Here is a 19958-nt window from a genome sequence, read left to right as displayed (position 1 = left end):
CTTGTTGCAAGAGGGCTGTCATGGCAGCCAACCAGTGCTGTGCTCCCTCTGCGCCCTGTGAGGTACTCTTGGTCTTCCCCTGCGGAATTGGTGACCTGTAAATCTACACTCCTGGCAAGAAGGATGCAGCAGAAATCCTCTCTACGATATTCTGACCCAGATGAAATTTGAAATCCTTATATTAGCTACTGAGGTACCACAGTGATAGGCACAATATGGATTAGATTTGAATACTGTAGAGAAGATTTTCCACTAGAAAATCCCCTAGGATCTCTCTCAAAGTAGCATTAAATTCAGGTCCATTGCAACAGTAACCACAAGTTGGAAAAATGTGTCAGCGTATCTTTAAGTTTTATGGTAGATTATGATTTATAATGCATCTATTCCTACAGGGATGGAATGAATTTTACAGGAAAAAGTTCTGCTTTAATATAACTCATCCTATATGCATATTTGTTTCTCTGTGACTGTTGGATGATTGTAGAAAAGCTTCAAAAATATCAAATGAAAATGTCAGTCTTTTCCTTATAAGTTTTTTCCATGAATCAAATGCATTCATTTTCAGTCTCAGTTATTTATCTTTTCTGCCATATCACTGATGTTAATTAACCTCATTTGCGTAAACTGAAGTAGAATGTACTCATTTGGAATTAATCCAGGAGTAAATCCTGTCACAAACTAGTAAACTAATGTTTTATAAATCAAGCTTACTGTTTTAAAATGTTATAAAAGTTTAATTCTCAGTTTATTTCTACTGTAATTCTTCTAATCATTCACTTTACAATGAAATGTGACACTAATGTTATTTTAGCTACTGTGTTGCTTTAAAGTCAATACATACATATATGTTCCATTTCAAACTATGAAAAGTAAAATACTTTATGTTATTATGTTTACTTATTATAACCTTAACATTGTTTTAAATCTAATAATTCCTCTAGAAGCTGTCCTGAGATTTGTGTTTTCTTTTGTTATATTTTCCCTTGTTTTGGGGGAAAAAAATAGAGAGAGAATGAATATTGAGATAAAATCATAGAATCATTAAGGTTGAAAAAGACCTCCAAGATCATCTGGTCCAACCATCACCCACTAAACCATGTCACTAAGTGCCAGTTTCCTTGAACACACATCCCCCCCAGGTACAGTGATGCCACCACTTTCCTGGGCAACCCGTTCCAATGCCTGACTGCTCTTTCTGAGAAGAAATGTCTCATAATTTCTAACCTAAACCTCCCCTGTCACAACTTGAGGCCATTCCCTCTAGTCCTATCACTAGTTATCTGTGAGAAGAGTCTGACCCCTAGCTCCTCACAACTTCCTTTCAGGTATTTGTAGAGAGCAATAAGGTCATCTTTGAGCCTTCTCTTCTCAAGACTAAACAACCCCAGTTCCCTCAGCCGCTCCTCATAGGATGTATTCCAGGCGCTTCACCAGCTTCGTCGTTCTTCTCTGGACACAATCCAGGGCCTCGATGTCCTTCCTGTACTGAGGGGCCCAAAGTACTCTGGCCTCACCAGAGCAGCATACAGGGGAACAATCACTTCCCTGGTCCTGCTGGCTACACTGTTCCTGGTACAAGCCAGGATGCCTTTGGCCTTCTTGGCCACCTGGGCACACTGCCAGCTCATGTTCAGGTGAGCATTGATTAGCACCCCCAGATCCTCTTCCTCTGCACAGCTTTCCAGCTGCTCTGCCCTGAGCCTGTGGCACTGCATGGGGTTGTTGTGGCCAAAGTGCAGGACCCGGCACTTAGCCATGCTGAACCTCATCCCATTGGCTTCTGCCCATTGACCCATCCTGTCCAGGTCCCTCTGCAGGGCCTTCTTACCTTCCGGCAGATCAACACTTCCCCCCAGCTTGGTGTCATCTGCAAACTTACCAACAGTACACTCAATTTCTTCATCCAAGTTATCAACAAAGATGTTAAACAGGATGGGCCCCAACACTAACCCCTGGGGAACACCGCTGGTGACCAGTTGCCAGCTGGATTTCACTCCATTCACCACCACTCTCTGGCGCCGGCTGTCCGGACAGTTTTTAACACAGCAAAGCGTGTACCTGTCCAAGCCATGGGCTGCCAGCTTCTCCAGGAGAATACCATTGGAGACCATGACAAAGACCTTGCTGAAGTCTAGGTAGACTATGTCAACAGGCTTTTCCTCATCCACCAGACGGATTACCCAGTCAGAGAAGGAGATGAAGTTGGTCAGGTAGGACTTGCCTCTCATGAATCCATGCTGACTGGGCCTGATCCCCTGTTGGTCCCAGATAAATTGCATGATTGCATTTAAGATGACCTGTTCTATCACCTTCCGTAGCACTGAGGTCAGGCTGACATGCCTATAGTTCCCCAGGTCAGTATCAATACTATGGTTTTAGGAATATGTTCATTTCACAGACTTGCTCTGTTAAACTATATATAGTTTAAGAGAGGAGAAAGGCAGAATGAGAACATTGAGATGCTTGGTGCATGAGAACCATGATGGTTTATCAGTTGTAACTGCCATGAATAAGAATCAAAATCTACATCTTCATTATATTACACATACTTACTACTCAAAATTCCACCAAGATCAATGGAAACTAAGGATCATCTGCCTGCTTTAAGGGTATTACATTTTTAAGTCCCTGGACTACTATTTTACTGATTGCATGTTGTATGCTATGTTAAATACACTTGATTTTATATTTTTAATTCTATGGAATTTGTTGTCAGTGGTGTTATGTGAATGATTAATGACATCAGAAATATTTTCCTGTTACCAATGAGTGACTTTAAAAGTCATTAAATGTAAAGTTTTTTGTGTTTTTTTCCACCTTTTTCCACTTCAAACATTTTTAAAAGTTAACACAACACTTAAGTTGAAATAGTTGTTATATACAATTTGTTTATTCCATAAACACAATGCAACATCACTAAATTCAGTAATTCTTTAGTGCATTTATGAGTTGCTAATGGATTTTTTTGACTGATGACTGCCCATTTTTAAACTTATATTTAGTAAACATAATTGGTCAGACTGTCAACATTTTAGAATTGAGTAGTTCTTGAAGTTAAGCAGTTATAATGAAAAACTCTGGATGATAAACCCACCCAGATAAATCAAGAAGGTGATCGAGTAGCCATGCAAAAGCATTGCACAAATTGGTTATATTCTGTCCCACAATTAATATACAAATCATTTTTACGATTTTAAAATTGCACCTTGCTCTGAAGCTGAGTTAATTCTTTTGCAAACACACTGTCGATTGTGGCTGGCATCTGCTGATAAAGAGAGTTGGAAAGGCCTTTCTTAGCAGCTCCTTTGTACTTCACCTGCAGGGGATAAAAAGGTGACACACAATGAAAAAGTTGTCAGATAGAGTAATCATACTACGTATTTTTCCTGTTAAAAAATGGCACCAAGAACATTAGAACTGGAAAAATCTAATGCTGTCTTATAAACTGTCAAGCAAAACCATTTTTTTAAATAACAGTTTTAAACTACTTTAAGTGGATGTATCTAATTCAGAAACCAATACAAAGTACCCGCTAATTAAATTAGAATTTGAGGGGAAAGTACTAAGGCAAAGCAGATTTTTTTTCTACATTTTACTAAATCATTTAAGGAAAAAAAAATATATATATAAATATATATATATATATATATATTTTCTCATTCTGTTTTCTGAATTTTTGGAATGAGAGCAGTGAGTTGTCAATAGAACGATATTTTACCAATTAATTAATAATAATTTACCAAAGTATAAGTGGAAAAGACAGGAACATTGAAGACATTGAAAACAGCATGATTGTCACCATTTCTATTTAATCTTCTCATGTTAAAGACTCAATTTTAAATTCATTTCTATTTCTCCTGTGCTTTGTCAATGTTCAGCACTAGCAAAAGGACCTTGTGAGAACAGCCAGAATAATAGTTCAAACTCTGTGAGGCTTTGCTTCAGATCTAAGTTTTTCAAATTTTAAAAACCATGTCAGTTATTGCTGTAAAAGTATTCACATATATCAAAGATATATTAAATGGTACTGCCTAATGTCTTTAGCTGCTTGTGCTCTATTTATCAGAGACTAGTTTCCTGTATGTATTACATATATCAATAATTTGTTATAGCATTTGTTGATGTTTCCAAAAACAGAGGACTATTTTTGCTGCTAAGAGAGAATTTCAGAAGTGTTCAAGTTTTGCAGAAACAGGTTATGGGACACTAGAGGTCAGTAATTTACAAGATAAACCATCCATCATATTATTGCATTTAAGTAGAATGCAATAATAAAAATTTAAGTAGCTGCAATAGGCAAGAGTGCACAACGAGATAATATGAAATACACTTTTTTTTTGGTTTTGAAATATTCTTATGACTCTAAATCTTTGACTAATGATTAGCAGTAAATTCAGTATCTGACAAACAGATTCTATAAATACCCTCTCTGTATTGTGCTTTTGCAGACACAGTAGGCAACAGTCTCTTCTATAGTTAATTTCATCACATCTGTGCTACTTGGGAGTTGCCACTCCTTCTCAGAAATATGAAGATAAATATAAGAAAAATATTCATCAGATGCATTTATATTCAAAGTAGCCATACAGCAAACAGATGTATATCAGAAATAGTATACCGAATGTATAAATTGTATAACTCCAAACTTTGGGGAACCCTTTATTACAGTTATAAAAGGTAGCAAAATAAATGAGGCATTTAAGTCTTCCAAAGGTTACAGTGACAGACGAATCACTCAGAAACAAGAATTCCATAACAGAAGTAACTGTCGGGTAAAACTCCTGCTACTTTTCTTAACTACAAATATATATATATATATACATAATTAGAGATGCAATCCCCTTATACCTGGGACATGAAGTGCAGGGAGTAAATTGTGTTCTACCATTTTGGAAGCTGCCATTTTTCTTGCCACTACAGTAATATATGAGTGTGTGCACATGCCCATTTATACACAGACACCTAAAAACCCACAAATGGGTATGCATGTTATAAACACATACATTCATGCAAGTACTAGGTGACCTGCGGATGGCCTTTACCCAATCTGTGCCTCGCTTCCCTTGCTGAAGGGCAGGTGTAAAAGGACACAGTAAAAGGTCCTTTTCTCCTCCTCTTTGACAGTCAGGCTGTCAATTCTCCCCAGCAAGACACCTATGCACAGATGTAATTTGCAAACATCATCATGGCAGAGTAACAACAAATCTTTTTCCTGCTCCTCAGTTTATCTATCTATAAAATGGCACAGTTATGACTGCCTCAGGACCATAAATAAAATACCTTGGAATTCTGGAATAAAAGTTTTGTATACTTACAAGTAATTATTACTCACATATACATTATACAATAATAATATATAGTGCTTTAAATTACACCAACTTTAAACAGAGTTATTCTTTAAAATAAGCCATCCTTCCTCATCTGGTAAATATAATCTTCAATACACAGTGTCTATATGAAGAATAAGAAGTGAAGAGACTTCTTCAGTCTTTTAGGTCTTACCTCAGAAATAAAAGCACCAAGACTTTTCACATGTTTTAACTGTGGGGTGTCAGGTACAAATATGCATTTGCCCTTAGATTTTTCAAACTCTTCTTTATAGTGTATCTACAAAGAGGAGAAAAGATAAGTTCAGTCATTCTTTAAAAGAGAAAAAAAAATAAAGTAGCTAGTTTTATTTAATCTATTTTGTTTATTTATTTATTTGTGGATAACATGCTGGGTGGCTTGCAAACATCTCAGGCTGGATCAAATCAAGCCACACAGGAAAATATTCAGTTCCAGGGCAATACACAGAACCAGGGCATGTAAAAGTCACAGAACTCTTTAATATTAAAGATGAAAAAGATATAATTTTTTCCCTATATCTACAGCACATTTTTTCCCACTATCTGTAGATGTTCTGTCCTTCTAAAGAAAAGTTGAATCAAGGCTTTTCTCCTTGATCTAAAAGATAAAATTGTGAAACTGGCTTCTAACACAGACCCAGAATCTGTATAGCATAATCAAATGCTTCCTTTTGAACCTGAGAGTTAAATGAATAAATTCAGAAGGCCACTACCGAAGCATTGCCTACAAAGCACCCCAACAGCTGTTACATACAGGTAATATCAGACTCCCTTTAAAAGGAAAGAATATCTTAAATCAAGCCATTTCATAAGTCATGTGTATGCACAATAAAAAACATTTTGGAGGCAAAATACCACAATGTGTTTTGCAAAAAATCAGGTGCTTATTTTTTAAAAACACCATCAAGTCCTATTTTTCCTACCATTGGGCAAACAATAGGGGCAGGTGCACTACACAGTTATCTGAAAACAATCACAGGATTGTTGAAGAAGTCAGAGCTACTAGAGATTGTGAGGAATGTGACGTCTACAAACATGGTGAATGTGTGGAGACCTTTACTATGTAAGAACTGTGTGGAGAAAGATGGTGAATACAGTAAGATGCACTAAATACATTTTAAAGATAGCCACTTTCCAAGTGTAGTCCTTACTTTTAAAGGTACTCCCAATAAGTAATCTTAAATTATTTTAGTGACATTTCTTCCTTTAAAGAATATATAAAAAGAATATATAAAATATATAAAAAGAATATATAAAATTTTTATATATAATTTATATATATATATATATATATATAAATATATAAAGCATATATAATATGCTATATTATATAGCATAGTTTAGTTCAATGCAAATTGAATTATTTAGGATTAAGCTATCCTGGTTATTATCTGCTATCATTTTTCTAACTTCATTTTCACATTCTGCACAACGGCACCTTGTATCTCAACTTGCTGACAAGCACTGACAGAAGCAATATGATCTGCACCTGATCATTACAGAAATATGCAGTCTTAATTTCCTCTTTCCCTGAATCCCTTATGGTTATCACAAGTTCTAGCCTAAATTCCTAGAAAGTGACTTGGAAAATTCATGAGAAAGATGGTAGCTTACACAGAATCAACTCCTGAACTTTCTCATGCAATCTTTTTGGCTACCGCATAACAGACTAGAAAATGCCGAAGTCCTTTCAGACTGATGACTATGTAAACACCACAAAGGAAATAATTTTGATTACCAATTTTCTTATCCAGATGTGGACTGCTGAATGAATCTACCTCACAATACCGAATCATACAATCTTACTTTGTAAAATATTGAGTATTATAAATAAAAACTGTTTGGGAAGTAAAGGGCATAAAATTACTTTGCATCATCATTTCACTCAGGTCACAGAAATCCAATGGTTTGTGTAACATGGGTGTGAGACACTATACTCCAAGGCAATCCTAGAGCAGTACACAAAAACTGAGGTTTTATGATAAGGATGAGCAGGTGCCTACTGTCAACATGCATGCAATCCATACATGCACTTCTAAGTGTGTGTACGAGGTGGGGGGGTGACTGTGCACGATTGGCTTAAAAAAGATCTTCATAGAATTACAGTTATTCACAATGTTATGTCTGAGAAACAACATGGAACATCTAAAGAGCTGTCTACTGGTTCAGTTTGATGGAGTTCCCAGTAGGAATGCCTGTAAAACTGAAACTCTGGAGAGAAGATGGAAAGCCTTGCTGCTCACAGCTTAGACAAACCACCCACAGGTAACTGAGAGTTGACTGTAATTACATCCATTTTAATTACAGAGCAATAATTATATTCAAAAATTAAGCATGAAAGCCTCCTAAGGTATCTCGTAATGGGAGGAATACGAGACTAGAAGAAACAATCAAAGCCATTCTACAGTAAATATACTTTCAAAATAACCAAAAGCAACGAAGTAGTAATGTCATTCCTTTATTACTCATATTTATTAGAGTAGCCCACACAGGTTCAAATGAATCATTTAGAGAGGACATATAACAAAATCTGTGTGTCCATTTTTAATCCAACATGCTTCATTTAGCTATAGAAGTGTTTGTATCACTTAGAGTCAGGCAAACAGAAGACAAAATGAGACAAGTTTAATGTAGTCATGATATCTGTACTTAAAAAGCATACTTATTGTAAATGAAGTAAAAAAGAGGCTAAAGAGTTTGGCTATGACAAAACATAACCAATGGTTGGAAGAAATACGCAGAAAGATAATATTCATTTTAGGGTTTACATATTCAAATGTCTAAAATACTGAATAGGAAATTTTGCTTGTGAGTGCCTTACCCTTCACCACAAAATACACTGTTTATGTTGAGTAGGTCTGGTAAGCCTTAGAAAAAAACAGATAATAGGAAAAATTTGCAAATGATGGCCTGGAGCCACCACTGCTCTTTTGGTATACTTTTGAAGCCCAATAGCTCGCTAAAGCCCCAATTTTTAATAGCCCTCTCCTGAGCCCTTTCTTCTCCCAGATTAATCATTGAAGTACTTTAACCAGCAGCACAGCTAACCAGTAAAAGCAGATTAAAATTCCTAGACAACCATCAAAAGAGTAAGTTTCAAATTGTACCTTTTTTTTTTTTTCTTAATGGATGTTATATGACAAAAATCAAACTTTATAAATAAAGGTCATCCAGCCTTTAGGCTGAAGCTTCCTGTCTCACCAGGAAAATTCATCTTGCCCATGGCCTGCTCCATCAGTCTTTTTCACAGGGGAAACTCAGGAGGAATCTGTGGACTAAGGAAAAACTTCAAGTGGTAACAGCCTTATCCAAGAAGCCACCTTTCTTTCTTATTCAGGGGCATGTATTTATCTCATTTAAATACAAGTGCACTGGAAAAAAACTGTTCTTAACATTTTGACATCACTGATATAACTATGTTGACCATCATCATGCCAAGATCCATTACAGAACTGTGTTCTATCAAAGACTTCTTTAAGCTCACAAGAATAATAAAATGTCTGAACCTTCTTATCTAGCTCTTATGCTAAACTAAAAGGGAACGTTTTTTCCACTAAGGATTCCCTTTCTAATCCATTTCTTAAGTTGTAATCTCTCATAAGTGTGTAAGAACTGTGTCAGACCACAGATCTACCTAAATTCTCTCTTTGGCCACAGAAATCTAGAGAAAAGTATAAGAAGGCAAGCATAGAGTATTATTGCCCCACAGCATTTTACTAGTCTAAAGCAGTTTGGAACTCAAATCCACCTCAGTTAGAGGCTCCAGCTAGTAATGGAGAACACAGAGGAATAGCTCCAGCCTGAATTAGGAGGTCACAAACCTACTAATATCAGAGGAAAGGCATTCTATTTCTATACCTGATTATATATCTCTTTAGCATTCCTTTGCTAAAACAAAGGTGGCCTCCATACACAGGCATTTAGATGGTAGGTAGTAGTATTTTTTTCGCTATAGGTGACAAGAAGCACTGGTGCCACACATGACAGGAATTCAGCAGACTCTTCAAAAGGCCCAGTGTCTGTCTCTACCAAAAACCATTAAGATAGTTTGGTCAATGACCGTTTTAATTGTATAATAATTCACCTCTCTGCTTATAATCATATTCACAATATTACAGCCCATAATCAAAACAAAGAAGAGATGAAGAGATACTAAAATATAAATAATACAAGCAAATAGACGGGCTCAGTTTCAATATGGAAGAGAAAAGGCCTGGAAAGGAAGGTAATTCATAGAAATCGAATATACATGACAGTTTTGAAAGCATCTATGAAATAAAATTGCATAATGGAGGGAGATTAAATGAAACGGCTTTAGGGAGAAACAATTCAGGGGATATCACAGCCACAAAACAAATATCTGCCAAACTCATATGAAGATGGGAATTTCCTGAAGAACAGGAGGAGCACATAAACAGTTCCCAGCTTCCCTCTACATATACAACTCAAGCCTGCCAGTTACACATGCACTAAAGAATGCCATCACAACAGCGTTTTTTTTAATTATATTGTCAAATTAAAGTCAGCCTGCAAAGAATGCAGGGTGAGCTTAATGCAATCGCAGTATCTCGAGTTATGAGCACTCTTGTCACTATGTTCTGATGGAGGAGCTGCGCTGGCAAGTTCCCAGACAGACAAGGACAATCACCCAGCCTCGTGGCCAGCAAGGACAAGGACTGCTGTCACAAGGTCATCTTGGGCCAAAACTGCAAGCCCCAAAAAACATTGCACAGCTAAAATGTACAGATATTCACCAATGATACATCCATGCAAACAGATTTGTGAACATACATATATATATAAGTTTTGAATATTAGTGAGTCCAAATGCAAACTCCCATCTTTTTGGCCTCTGCAATGAAATGTGCAAGATGACGAACTTACCCACAGCATAGAGGACTTAATTCATCATAAGAAATTCCAAATATAGCCCAAAATTTCTGGGAGACAAGATTTACTCTCCAGGCATACTCATATTTTATCCAAGCTAATGAACACACACCTACTGATTTCAGCAAAGGCTGAAAAAGGCCCCAGAATGGGTACCATTTTTAAACACAGAGCATCCTGAGCATTTTGAAATTAAATTAGTCCTAGACCACTACATATTAATACAGCCTTGAAAGCATTAATGACACTTTGCCATTATGTTTTTCATATCTCAATGAAAATCTAACACACTTGCAGGCAAAATGCATCAGAAGCTTTCAGCAAAAACCCACATCTCTGCACCATTATGGGCTTCAGGAACCTGGCTTAACTTAGTTATTCACTTTAGCACCCGAACCCCTCAGAAAATCAGACAAAACACAGCCACTACATTTATTAGATAATTAACAGCCACAGCCAATATTTCTCCTAATGGGTACACAGTACAGAAATAATTCATTTTTAATGAAAGCAAATATTTCTTCAGCATTTTCAAGGGGCTTTTGCCTTGAAGATCAGCAACCATGCTTAGAAACAAATTGCGCTGAAGCAACATATGTATTTTGGGTCAAATCAGTGCTCCAGATCTGTTTTTATTTTGGCCTTCACATGAGGTAACAGGCACTTACTGTACCAGATGCCATTCATATCCCAAAGAAAGCTTGTAGATACCCATCAGTGAAAATACTAATTATCTCTCCTGCTTCCTAAAATAGTTTGAGATTACAAAGAAGCCATCTTGGTAGCTTCTCTTAAGGAACTACCTAACTTTCAGCAAACTTCTTGTTAAAATTAAAATACTACCAGATGGTCCATGGACAAAGAGAAAGCTTTGACCTTGTCAAGCCACACTTTTGAGCCAGCACTGTAATGCCTACATATCTCGGATACTGTTTTTCTGTGTTACCTGTTCTATCCAATACATATTCTGTAATCCTTTACAATATAGTTTCTCTAGGTCCTATTCTCATAAAATCAACACACTCACTCACCTTGAACAATAACATCCTGAATCTAAATGCCATATTACAACACAACATGAACCTGTCCCCACTTTTCAGTTTCATTAGGAGAGCAGTCGTTAAGGCAAGACTCTCTCCAGTGATGTCTTCTTAGCTGCCATCCAGCATCCTCAGTGTAGGAGCACAATCAGTCTCACTGCGATTCATATGAAGGTACAAAGCTACTTTTCAAATAGACTCTCAAAGAAGAACACAGAAATGCACTTCTGCTAAGGTTAATTGGATATTTTTATATTCAAGCAATTGGATGCACTCCAATTTTAAATACCTTGGATCTGATCTACTGTGTTTATATAAGATCTATATATGATCTATGGTTTCAAAAATCTACAGCAACTAGTAAAAGAATTTGATAGCTAAATATTTTTTAAAGATACCCTAGCATTTCAGTGGATTTTTCGTACAATTTGCAAGTCAATAATAATATGCTAAGCAGTTTTGAGCTTCTATCACCACAGACTAGATAACAATCAAATAGATAATAATCAAATTAGTCTGTTTGATTTTTATCCTATCTCCTTACAGTTACGTATATTGGCACTCAGTTCTGTTTCAACCAAACAAACTTCATGGATTTAGGCTACAACTAACAAAAGTACTGCATTTTCCTGGTGAAATCAGCCAAGGCGTTCTCATGGGAGACATCTTTGTGTGAGACACACTTTTCATACTCCTTCCTAGGGCCTGTGCCTTGTACTGCCCAAGTGGTACTGCCTAAGTGGACTTAAGGTATCACAGTAGGCTGTGCTTTTCTATTATTTGTGCATTTATATTTGAGCCTTGGATAGGCACATGCTGCATTATAAATATCTGAGTAAATATGTATTGTAAACGTTTACACATGGTAAATATAAATCCACTGAAAAGAGAAATGTAAATATAAGTATGCAAACAGTCACTGTCACTTACGTCACTTATTATTTCACTGCATTTTCGGGCCAATTCCATATTTCGGTCCTCAATAACAGGCTTAAGGAAGACCTATAAAAGAAAGGTAATTGTTCCAGGTTTATTGTCCAAAAAAGAGTACCGAGAAAAGGAAGTATTTTTCAAAGCTACAGGGTTTTAACTCACCGGTTCTTCTTCCTCATCCTCATTTTCATCCTCTCTGAAATCCTGAATGACAGATACTCGCATTTTAATACTTCCAGAAAACAACAAATACACTAAAAAGGTTCAGTGCTGCAGGAAACAGCTCAGACTCTACAGCATGCCTGGAATCAATGCCTCATTTGTGTCCTCCACCGCACTTAACTTAACCAAGGCTCCTTCCTTATTTAGGCAGCACTTGACAGCCTTTATCTGAACAATTCAGTGTGAGTGAACTGAAAGGCATTGCAGATGGCCTTGCTAGCTATCAGTCGCTGCAGAGCTAATGCTTTCTTACAGATAAAATATAATTAAATGACCTATCCCAGTCAACTATTTTTAAAATGACTGCGAACACACTTAATTAAAATACTGTGATTCAATTAATTCATAACATAAGTAATTTAGCAAAATTAACAGATATAAATGGGAACACTGATTCTAAAGCCATTGGAGAACTGCCCAGTTCAAAGATTCAAGGCAACACTGGCTCCAAAACCAGCCATCACAAAATTTATTTTGTTGGTCCAATAATAAAGCTTTTTAATTTATATATAAATATATATATACACAGACACAATACTCACATTTTCCAGTAGATGTGACAGGTAGTATATTTTTCAAGAAATGTTCTTTTTCCACCAAGTGTATAAAATTCCTTAAATGCCTTACATATTATGTCAGCTGAAGTTTAAACCTGTGCACACGGATACAAACACATCTGCATACTTACAAATATACTTGGCTATTTGCTTATATAAACAAGTACGTTCATCCAACCTTAAAAATTGTCATAGTTTCAAAACCAACCTTTTCCAGTATGAAGTCCAACTGCAATGAAACTGAAAGGCATCCTTATTCGAAAGGGTATAGTATCACAGCATTTGCTCCTGTAAAACAACCAAGGATGTATTACAGGATCAGTTGGAGTAACCAGCATTTTAATATTATTTGCTTTCTAATCTATAGCATGTATACATCTCATTTTATACAGGTCATGATTTTGAATTTCATCTAGCAAAGTGATTCACCACTACAGAGCTTTGCAATCAGGCAAAGGAATGTGTGCTCTTGGAAAACCTCTTCAAAGAATATTAAGTACTTGAGCCCAAACAGTGCCCCTAGAGCTTGTTTAAAAACACATTTCCTTAGGGAAAAAAAAAATAAAACCATTTTGAAGGAGAGGAAAAACACAACATTTTACTTAGTTAAGATCTGAAAATATGAATATATATTTATATATATCTATAAAGAAAAAAGGTACAGACTGCTTTCATTCTATAATAATCAAGACAGAATTCTTTATACATTGATATTACAGAAAGTTTCAAGGCTTTTCATTCTACTATTTCAAATGTAAGTTCCAAAAGTCCACATTTGGATTGGCTGTGCTGATGTTCATGTTGAAACCTGAAGGCCTGGCTTGCATAAGTGAGGATTACCTTTAATTTATGATGACTGCTTTTTGAGCTCAGGATGTTTCGTCTTTGTGGCAACAAGCAGTTTAGTCTTATAAGTTGGGTATTCACAGTAACTGGTCACTGTTGAAGACTATGGCCACAAAAAAAGTATTCCTAAGCAACAGACTCTTGCATGATTTCAAGTAGCACATGTTAAGGAGACAGAGTACCTACAAAAGCGCCAGAAAGAAATATAGAACTAAGGCTTCAGTTTTGTATTTTTGTGATAATATTGATAATACTGTATTCTTCCAGTACAGTTAATTTCCCTTTCCTTCCTATATTTAATAAATTTTGTATGTGGAGACATTGAAAAATATGTAAGAGGGTAGAAAAGAGCTATTAGTAGCTGCAAAGCTTGCTGAATACAGGGAAATCTTTTGCTATTTTTTGCCCTGGAAAGCAAGTATGGTCAAAATGACCACGTCAAAACTGTTTGGTTTTTGTGGGGTAGAGAAGGAACTCAGATTTTTACCATGCTTACATTGTATTTGGTGTTTTTTCAGCAGCTGAACATAGCATAATTTATAAAGTAATTGTGGTTTTCCTGTAATGGTTTCCTCATAATAGATCTGCTTTCTCATTAACATGATCTTGAACTGATTTGATAGAATTTCATTTTTTCCCATTTTTGTGTCATCTGGGTCAGACACAACTAGGCATTTAAACATGCTATGTCCCATATGACTTCCATAATATAGGGATTGCACGGCAGCTGCTACAACTCATCATATTAAAGAAAAATATAATACTATGCACGGAAAAATATAATACTATGCACAAAGTGAGCAAGGGACAAAAATATTGCTGTATCAACTAACCACACACACAAATTATTCAATATGTCTCTCTTCAGATAATAGATGCAGTAAGAGACTATATGATATAATAAACTGTCTTCCTTTTTTTTTTCCTCCTCAAAGCACTGAGTGCTGTCAGATATCACTTAGTTTGCCATAGAGAAACACTGATAATTAAATATATGCAAATATAATTCAGAGAAGAATTTCATAGAATCACAGAATGGTTTGGGTTAGAAGGTATCTTAAAGATCACCCAAACCCAACCCTCTGACATGGGCAGGGATGCCTCCAACTAGACCAAGTTGTCTGAAGTCCCACCCAGCCTGGCCTTGAACACTTCCAGGTAGCAGGAACTTGACATGCTTTAAGAGATGCATAGTTTAGAAGTGCATTACAATTACAAATAGCAGCTCACAGGTCAAGAACAAGTTGAAGTTACTTCCAGAAGAGGCAATAAATAAACCACAATCAGCAGGCATGTTTGGCACAGCAAATATTTGTGTATGTTGACAGATATTTTAATATTTAATACTCTAAAAATACTATATCAAATCTGAATATGAACCTAGTTAAATACTGAGCTTTAAATCCTCAAAATGATTATGAAGTACTGTTTTATTAAATATGATTTTTCACCTGCACAATTTTTTTTTTTTTTTTTTTTTTTTTTTTTTTTTTTTACCAAAACCTCCAAACTTACACTTCTGAACCATTTTCTGCTGTAAATAATGGAATCTATCATCATTAATTCTGTCACAAAACAGAACAGACTAAACGAAGTCCATTGGCAGAGAACGTTAAGAAAACAGCACTGTAACAGACTTCCGATCGATATATACACAATAATATTTGTAAGCATACAGGGTATGGAAAAATAAGATTTTATTATTGCTTTATAGATACCTTAAGGATATCTGTAGACCCTCTGCATTGACACACAGGGTAGAAACAGGTTAGTCAGGGCAGTACCCAACATAAATTCATTCAAAGTCTGTAAGAAAATTCTGCATAGCTCCAAATTTCTACTTCAGCCATACTGCATGGATGTTTCACATCTCAGTTTAAATTTGGCCTTAAGGCTAAGGCACAAGGCTATTCTGTTGAAGAAGCTGCAAAAAAAAATCAAGAGAACTCTACTTAGGCACTATTGCTCACAAAATCACAATATTTGCAGTAAGCAAGTTACACTTGCACATCCAACTTACTATGTATGATCAGAATCTGTATGACAGAGAGCCTTCTAGAAAACAACTATATGGCACATCCTATGAAAGGACAGATCTGAATCTCCCAGCACTTACAACCATCATTTGAGTGTTTCAACATAGTATCATTGGACACAGAACATTACTCAAGTATTTGGTCTAAACACATTAGAGGAGGCGGAAGAGAAAGAAAAATAGGGCATAAAGGAGCCTGAGTCCCCATGAGTACAAGTTGGCCCAGCATGCACACAAGTCAGTCACACAGTTGTGCAACTGTGGTTTGATCACACACTGTTGTGTCCACACTTGGCCAAAGCCCTGCCATCTTCTTGTTCCTTTAATCAGTCTTTTAAGAAATACATATAGGATATGTTAGCCCAGAAAGTCAGAAGACGTCATCTCATTCTGGTCCTCATACACACAGCAATTCAGCAGCTAAATTCAGTTCCATCACTGAATAAACACCACCACTAGACTTACTTGGTGTTCTCTCTCCCCACACACACAAAAAAAAAAAAAAAAAAAAAAAGGGTACCAGGAATGGCACAATCTCAAACAATTTTAACAGAGTTATTCTTGGAGTATTTTAACACAGGTTGCAAGTTAAGGACAGAGGCATTTCAGCTGGAAAACCTGCAGAGCAGTTACAGTGAGGTGTATGTTATGAACATACTCCTTTGCAATTCTGGATTGAAAACTTATTAAGAACAGTGGTAGAGTTTTAATGCTTTAACTACAGTGCTTTCACAAAAAATAAATAAATAAATACATACATAATCAACCCACAGACTTCCCTGAAATGAGAACATAATTTTCTGTTCTCCCTGGACAGATGCATACACCACTGAAATAAGGACAATTAATTCAACAGAACACAGCTGGTGGTCTCTTTTCAAAAAGCACACAAGGCATTTGTAAACGCTGAGATTCATTACTTCTCAATTCTAGAAATACTCATCTATCAGACCGGAAGTTAACTAGCAGTGCTGCCCAAGCAAGTTCATAGCTAGGCTATCAGCACCACAATCACAAACAGAAAGAAAGCAAGGGTTCCCAGACTGCCAATTTTAACCTCCTCTGAACATGCAATACCAATTAACATCAGCAAAAGAAAGTCAACAGATGGTTCTATCCACGAGATTGTATCGGTCATCATTTACACTGCATTTGTCAGCAACAATTCAAAACCTGCAAATATCTCATAGTTCTAAGCTAAGATTTTCATTCAGTTGAAGTTCTTTTATTCAAGGTTTTGGTAAATCAAAGAGAGTTGGAATGGTATTTTTGAACACAAATACAAATAAGATCTTAGAACACTGAGTTGTTAATTCCAGAAAACATAATGAATTACGAATTTCCAATGACTTATATATCATCAATAAAGGTTTTTTGTCTGTTTTTTTTATTTTTTAACATCCACTCACAAAGATTGTGTCTAAGCACAATTGGATCTTAATGACAGAGCATTTAAGAAGTTTATAAGACACAGTTTCACGTAATAATACCTGATCTAATCTAGTTATAAAAAGCAGTGTATCTGTGCTAGCATGACACTGTCTGAGTTAATAAACTCTTTCCCACACTGCTAATTATTCTAAGAAATGAATCATGCAAACCTATTCAGAAGTGGGAGTATTCATCATGGCATAAGACTGTGCCATGCAGATGTAACCCTAGCTGTGATGAGTAACAATGTACTGAAATAAACCAGTATAAAACTTTTTCAGGTAGTAATGTGTGATAAAAGAAAAAAAAAAAAAAAGTTAAAGACAAACTTAGCTTAATTTTCCTGACAATATTCATACAAGCACCTACTACTTTTGCACAATACTTTCTAACCTTCAAAAATGAAATTTCCTAAATGGGATACATACATGTAATTTCCCCTATTTTCTGATTTTTCATTTGTCAAGAAGTCAAACCCCCAGCAACAGGGAAATTTGGCACTTCCACCCCCAAATATTTTCACTTTAACCAGAAGCCTGAAAAATCCTTTCACAAGTCGATGCAGCAGGAAACATGACACTAATCAATCACATTTAACTGCTTTGCAATTTTTTCATCTACTCTACCTGACATAGCCGTAGCATGTCCCATTCTCACCCAGTGTCATAAAATCCTTTCACATTAGTCAAGCGTCCCAGTAGCTATGGGAATCCACCAAAGCCGATGACATAGGAGCAGCCTATACAGTAGTCACTGTAACCAGTGAACAGCAGTACACCCAAGCCATCCAACACCCTGCAACACGTGACTAAGATTTCACAGGCTTATTCTTCAGAAGATGGCTAGAAATTGAAATTAGTAGTTGACTGGGTTACTGTGTGAGGCTTCCAAAAAAGTTAAATCACATTCAGCAGAAGCCAATTCAAAACGGAATTTATGGCTTTTCTCTTAGGACTTCTCAAATGCAGTGAAGGTTTTCATAATATTTGAAAGATTTCCATTCTCAAGGTTTTCATTTTACCCAGACATAAGTCTTACATAAAAAATGCCAGGACTGCTTCGTGAGAATTTGGAAATTTTACCTTGTTATAATAATTACAGCTAAAATTATTGATGATTGTAGGTAAAATTTATGAAGTTAGTAGTAAGTAAATTTCATTTTGCATTAATACATCCTAAGAAGCTAAAGATACTCCCTTTCTACTTTTAGTGATTTCATACTCAAATACAGCTTAATGTAATCTGGTAACTATATTATTACATTAAATTACAAATAACAAAAAGATATATTTGACTTTATATATAGACTCATTCTCTTCCACACATTTTCTTAGCCTTATAGACTGGGCTTGTGCACCTATGAGGAATTTTTCTTGTGGCATTTTTAGAATTCAGCTGCCTGAACTGAGAAAACTAGGCCTTTCCTATAAATGTAATTTTAGTTATAAATGTATCCAAGAGCCCATAACTCTCACTTACTTAATAAATATTGTTGGTTTTATTCTGGAAGCTAAAACCACAGTGGTTTTTATTTTTCTTGTATTTAATTGTGCTTTTTCTCCTTTATATTTTTGCACTTCGTGTTTTGATAAACCTAATACTGTAACTTCAGTCATACTCTCTCTGAAAGGAACATAAATAATACCCACTTTTATGAAACCTTTATAAATGTATCATTCCAGAACATTTCATGTTCCTATGAGCTCTTCTCAAGTAAGCTTATTTTTGCATCAAATTGCTTGAGGCAGATGATGATAAAATAAAAAACTACGTTATTTCTTAGCAGTTATTAAAAATCATAGGCTTTAAATTCAAAAGGAGCCTTTAGAAAACTCCCCAAAACAGAAAAGATAAAACCAAACAGGATTAAAAATAAATAAATTTAATGAATACATTTGAAGAAAGAGAAGTCATTTGGTCAATGTTGAAAAAAATATTGAAGTAATTTTATTTTTTGATCAATAAAATAATTTCAAATCATAAATAACTGATGTTGAAGGTATATTTTAAAATATCTTCAGGCACAAAAAGACAAAAAAAATGTAATTCTGTGAAGCGTACCCTTAATGTCCTTAGAACTATGATTCTTAAATAGTTCTCATTTGGAAACAACAAAATACTAGTGTTTTGTGTTTTTTTTTCTGACTTTGTGAACTGTGCCTACTGTAAGATTTAAATTAGATAACAAGTTACACAGACTTTGTGTCAAGGATTGATTAAATCTGGACTGCCATAGTCAGGCTTTCCTCCTAGCCTATTGTTTCATGAATGACAGGTTAAGACAACTACACACAAGAGCTGTACTATGAATTTAGCAGCATATTCAAAGACAAAACACTTCATATAAAGAATACACTTTTTGAAAATATCCTTTATTTTCAAGAGGGAAAATATATAATGACTAATGTATAGCTCATTCTCTGCAAAAAACCTGCCATTTCAAAATTATGTGCTTTAGTATTATTGTTGTACTGTTTATAATAGGTTTGGATTTGGAAATAAAACTGTTAATAACCCTGCATTGAAAAGGAACTTACAGCAAAGAACCCTGTACTGAGGGCTCTCTGGACCACCTAATCCTGTAATTGAGTTCCTGGTTGTAATTCAGGAGAGTAACTTACAAGTTCTTAAGCATTGACTACAGTGTTGAAGAAAAT

At 35.6% G+C, this 19958-nt stretch overlaps 1 protein-coding gene across 6 annotated transcripts in view; it reads right to left on the bottom strand.

The window, feature by feature from the left end:
- Window positions 1-19958, bottom strand: part of NEBL (nebulette) — a 259446-nt gene that overhangs the window by 87331 nt on the left and 152157 nt on the right. For 3 of the 6 annotated variants that reach the window (XM_084511941.1, XM_084511943.1, XM_084511944.1), the window contains exons 1-4: window positions 12373-12532; window positions 12208-12279; window positions 5503-5607; window positions 3206-3316 (exon numbers count right to left, since the gene is read on the bottom strand). The exons of 2 other annotated variants lie outside the window; for them this stretch is intronic. In XM_084511941.1, the coding sequence (XP_084368067.1) occupies window positions 3206-3316; window positions 5503-5607; window positions 12208-12279; window positions 12373-12435 (351 nt within the window). In that variant the 5' untranslated portion in view covers window positions 12436-12532. Of the gene's footprint in view, window positions 1-3205; window positions 3317-5502; window positions 5608-12207; window positions 12280-12372; window positions 12533-12974; window positions 13085-13197; window positions 13278-19958 lie in introns of those variants that run through there. One more of the 6 variants, XM_084511942.1, reaches the window with a different exon arrangement.

The sequence above is a fragment of the Aythya ferina genome, assembly GCF_964211825.1.
Source record: "Aythya ferina genome assembly, chromosome: 2".
Lineage (NCBI taxonomy): Eukaryota > Metazoa > Chordata > Aves > Anseriformes > Anatidae > Aythya > Aythya ferina.
This window is presented reverse-complemented; position numbering and strand designations above follow the sequence as displayed.